Source organism: Octopus bimaculoides, chromosome 1 (assembly GCF_001194135.2).
Source record: "Octopus bimaculoides isolate UCB-OBI-ISO-001 chromosome 1, ASM119413v2, whole genome shotgun sequence".
Lineage (NCBI taxonomy): Eukaryota > Metazoa > Mollusca > Cephalopoda > Octopoda > Octopodidae > Octopus > Octopus bimaculoides.
Window position 1 is genome coordinate 107,185,840 of NC_068981.1, and position 4,751 is coordinate 107,190,590.

At 32.6% G+C, this 4,751-nt stretch overlaps 1 protein-coding gene across 14 annotated transcripts in view; it reads left to right on the plus strand.

Annotated features, from left to right (window-relative positions):
* The window catches only part of LOC106872289 (polypeptide N-acetylgalactosaminyltransferase 1), a 527,244-nt gene extending 524,695 nt beyond the window's left edge, over positions 1 to 2,549 (plus strand). For all 14 annotated transcript variants that reach the window (XM_014919219.2, XM_052969062.1, XM_052969078.1 and 11 more), the window contains one exon: positions 814 to 2,549. In XM_014919219.2, coding sequence (XP_014774705.1) covers positions 814 to 872 — 59 coding nt within the window. In that variant the 3' untranslated portion in view covers positions 873 to 2,549. The remainder of the gene's footprint in view (positions 1 to 813) is intronic.
* The last annotated feature ends 2,202 nt before the right edge of the window (positions 2,550 to 4,751 follow it).

A 4,751-nucleotide genomic window follows, 5' to 3' on the forward strand; every position in this document is an offset into this window, starting at 1 on the left:
GGCACATAAAAGACACCATTTCGAGCGTGGCCGTTTTCTTGCGGGTGACATGTAAAAGCACCCACTACACTCTCTGAGTGGTTGGCGTTGGGAAGGGCATCCAGCTGTAGAAACTCTGCCAAATTAGACTGGAGCCTGGTGTTGCCATCCGGTTTCACCAGTCCTCGGTCAAATCGTCCAACCCATGCTAGCATGGAAAGCGGACGTTAAACGATGATGATGATGATGATGATGATACCATAGCTCATTGAAAACTGTTTCTGAATAAACTCTGGGCTTACTCACTTTGAAACTATATAAAAAGTTGTTAACAGTAGAAACTGCTCCACTACAAGAACATCAGAAACTCATTGGAATTACTAAAAAATAGATCTAAATTGAGGAATTCGGTTAATTTTTGGAATTTAATTTATTTCAATGTCTGAAATGGTTAATGGATTTAAATTTTCTGTGTGGTGCTCTCAACCCTTTAGCATTTAAATCAGTCATATCCAGCCCAAATATTCTACCTGTCTTATGTTCAACCATCCAGATCTGGCCACTCACTACAATGTCATTCTAAAAATAAACATTCACATCATTAAAATTGCAATACTGCAAGATAATTCATGATTAACTCAAAACAATATGATTAAATAAGCATTACATTTAACAGAATAATCTGAATGCTAAAGAATTAAATACTATTTAATTAAAAGCTGTGCTTGCAAAACTGAGGTTTCATGTTTTCTTTCTAAACAAATGATTAAAGTATAAGCTTTATTTTGATTTTATTTATTTATAAAACTTTTTTTCTTTTCTTTTTTTTTTAAGGGAACTGTAATAACAGCCCAAGCCAACAGTGGATACTTACAGACATGAAATGGCAGTGAGAATTGTTCTAGACATTTGGGGTGTCAAAAGTTAGGTTTGATCTGGAGAGTTGGCAGTGAGGAAAAGAATTGGAGTTGGATTGACACTAATGCTACCTGTTGCCTCTTTGTTATACGTTTTGTTCTTCTTAATCTTGAATATATCATCTTCAACCTCACAAACATTCCTGTGATAATAATGTACAAACTACAGAAAGCTGTGGCAACAGCAGCGACAACAAGAAAGAAATAATGAGATGAATCAATACAAATTACAATGAGAGAAAATGAAAGAAATCAACAGTCTGTTAGAGAAGGGAAAATTATATTTAGTCTGACCTATTCTTATTAATGTGAGCCCCATTTCCCCTTTCTCATTAATTAACAAGACCCCAGAACCACCACCCTGTTATATCCCTTCCCTACCACAAATTACTTTTTAGTTGTTACTGTTGTCAAATAACAAGCTGCCGACCCAGTGACTGACCTCGCTCTATATTTGTGTATCTGCATACATGTGTACATCTGTGCCTTTTTCATAGATGCATATGTATACATATACATGTGTGCATGCATGCACACACATACACAGTGCACATACATACACAAGCAAAATGACAAACATACCTACACACACACACACACACACACACACACACACACACACATAAATGGAGCCATTGCTTGTCATAGACAATTTTGACTTTCATTACAACACTTTTTGCCCTTTTAAGTTTGGAATAAATTTTCTTATACTATAACAGAGCAATTCCTGCCACATCACCTAGACACAGGAGACACATGCAAAATATAAAACAAAAAAAACTTGTCCTATTGTAGTAAAAAAACAGACCTCCTTTTCCCAATAAAATCACACCCACACTCACCACATCCTTAGCCAATCGTTCACAAAATGCTGGAAATAGCATAGACAACAGTAATGTGATTGAAATTTTTAAATTTATAAAAAAAAAATATTATTTCAATTAAAACCAACAAAGAAGAAGGAGGAGGAGAGACAATCTGTGTTTTGTGCGAGTGAAAAAAAAATCTCTTAAAATTAGCTCACATTGTTAGACATGTATATGGTATTTCTTGGAATATATTGCGTTCAACTCAGTGAAAAATGGGCTGCATTACTGCTACTGAGTAGATTACTCATCCTTATCATCTTCATCTCCATTAAACTCTATGAAGGATATTGCCTGACTACATGATTGGTGCCATATATATATATATATATATATATATATGTATATATATATATACATATATTTGTGGCTTTAAACGATAGGAAGTTAACAAATAAAGTATTTCAATTTGGGATCAATTCTAGGGGTTTTTTCTGTTTTTTTTTTTTTTTCTCTCTCTTTTCCTTTTTTGTTTTGACTTGGTCTCACGCACATACGAATTGTCTGTGCGTGCCTAAGAGCAAGAAAAGGCGTCTAACAAACCAGACATTATTCAAGGGATGTAACTCCTGTATCAATGGTGTAAATTTTTTTTTAAGGGAGGCTACTTTTGGCAGTTTCTTTACTTGGTCATTCTGCTGTGGAGTTGTCCTTATTTTTGGCAAATGTTTCTTACAAACTAACAGTCAAACATCTAACTAAGCTGTTGGATTGGTTTTCATGAATCTTTGTAAATACTATTCTGTAATAGTTTTGTTAAAAACGAAAATAAAAGAAATTCAAATTTCCTGTAGCTTCTGAAAATTTATGAGTGTATATATGTAACATCTATTATCATACCTTAAATGAGACAGTTGATTGGTATTTTCCAATCATTTTGGTTTCTTTTCCAAAAGTTAATATACATTTCTAGATGAGATCCTACTTCAGTCATACATATTCAGCTCTAATTGTGTTACATCATAGTTCTGTTTTTTAGGGGTTTTTTTTTTTTTTTTTTTTTTTTTGGTTTATTGAATTTGTTCAGTATTCCTTATATCATAATGTTATTTTTTGGTAAATGGGTTCTGTCATTCGTAAGTATAGGAAAGTATGTGTGGGTTATTGATGCCATAAAAATCCTACAGGACATCCATTTTGCCATACAAAGATACCGTGTGACAATTGATTCAGATGCAATAGTAAAACTGTATGTAATCTCACTAAAGTCAGGTTTTGTACCAATGTGTGTCTGAGAGAGAGGTGGAGAGATATATGATTAATTATAATTAAGTCATTTCCATTGAGATTTTTCATTTGGAATTGAAGAATACTAAATGAAATCATTTATTGAAGGGACATATTAACACACTGAGGCAGTTCCAGCAAGATTGAAAATTAGGTTGTGCTTTGCTCAAATTTACACAAAAATAAAAGTTTCATGATAAAAATCCTATCAACCAAACGAACTATTGTTAAAATTGACTAGATTATTTGGTTATTTGGATTTTTAATATGACTGCCCTTATCACTGTAAAATTTAATCCTGTTGTAGTTTTATTGGCCTTTTTTTATTAATGCACTTTTTAATATGACTTATTTTATTTATTTTTTCTTTATTGGAATATAGCTGCTTTGTTACACTTTTTGGCCTACTAAAATATCTTCTCTTTAAAATCATCTGAATATTTTGATGACTTTTAGAAAGTTATTTGATTATTTTTCAAGCCTCTAATGCTTTTTTAATATCAGTCCACCAGTTTATATTTCTAAGTTAAATATTTTATTTCATTTCCAAAGTTTTAGCTTACACTTATCTTCAAATATTTCTCTCTTGAAACTGTTACTTAACAATTCTCCTGCCTACATACATATACACTCATATTGTGGAGGAATGTTATAGAATACGAATTTGGCTTGAACAAGTGAATGATGCAAATTCAGACTGTACATTCAGGATTGTAAAAGCAAGAATTAATTTTTGTCAAATATTTTTATTCCTGAGTCAGTCTTTACATCAGAATATTCTTTTCATATCATCTTCATCCTCATCCATTTTTTTTTAATGAGTTTTCTTGCAAACGTTAAAGCAGAATAAAAACAATTGTTTGGGGTAAGTTTTTATTATGTTGTTCTTGTTGCTTATATCTGACTTTAACCATCTTCATTGTTATTTTAATAATAAAAGAGATAGGAAAAGCACTGAATGTTTCAGTAAAAACTGTTTTCATTTATTTATGCATTAAAAGACAACCTGGTTGTATACTAGAATTTTAGTTCTGTCCCATTCTTGTTTCAGTTTACCACTGCTGCTTTGAGATTTCATTTCACTACTAATAATCTTTTTTTATTAAGGCAGCAAGTTAGGAGAATCACTAGCATGCCAGGCACAATGCTCAACAGCATTCCTTCCTGCTTTATGTTCTGAGTTTGGATTCTACCAAGGCCAACTTTGCTTCCATCCTTTCAGAGTCAATATAATTGACTTAACTCCCCCCCCCCAAGGTTGCTGGCCTTATGCCAAAATTTGAAACCAATATTATTAATCAGCATGAAAAAGGTGATGAGCTGGCATAATTCTTATCAAGTTGGTCAAAATGCTTAACAGTATTTATTCTTGTTCTTTACATTCTGAGTTCAAATACTGTTGAGGTCAACTTTGCTTTTCATTCTTTCAGGGTTGATAAAATAATGTCAGGTACTTGGGTTGATAAATCACTCCCTAATTGCTGGCTTTGTGCTAAAATTTTAAACAATTATTAACACAAAGAGGAAAGTGGATTGGCAGAATCATTAGAGTGTCAAGTGAAATGCCTTGCAGTATTAGTTTTGACTTTTTACTTTATGAGTTCAAATCCTGCTGACGACGACTTCATTTTTAATCTGTCTATGATTTAGAAATTAAAGCAGCAGTCAAATACTGAGATTGATTTTAATTGACTAACTCCTCTTCCCACTTCAGTGACCTTCCAATTACCATGAATTTCCAGTGGATGGTGGAATTGGTAAA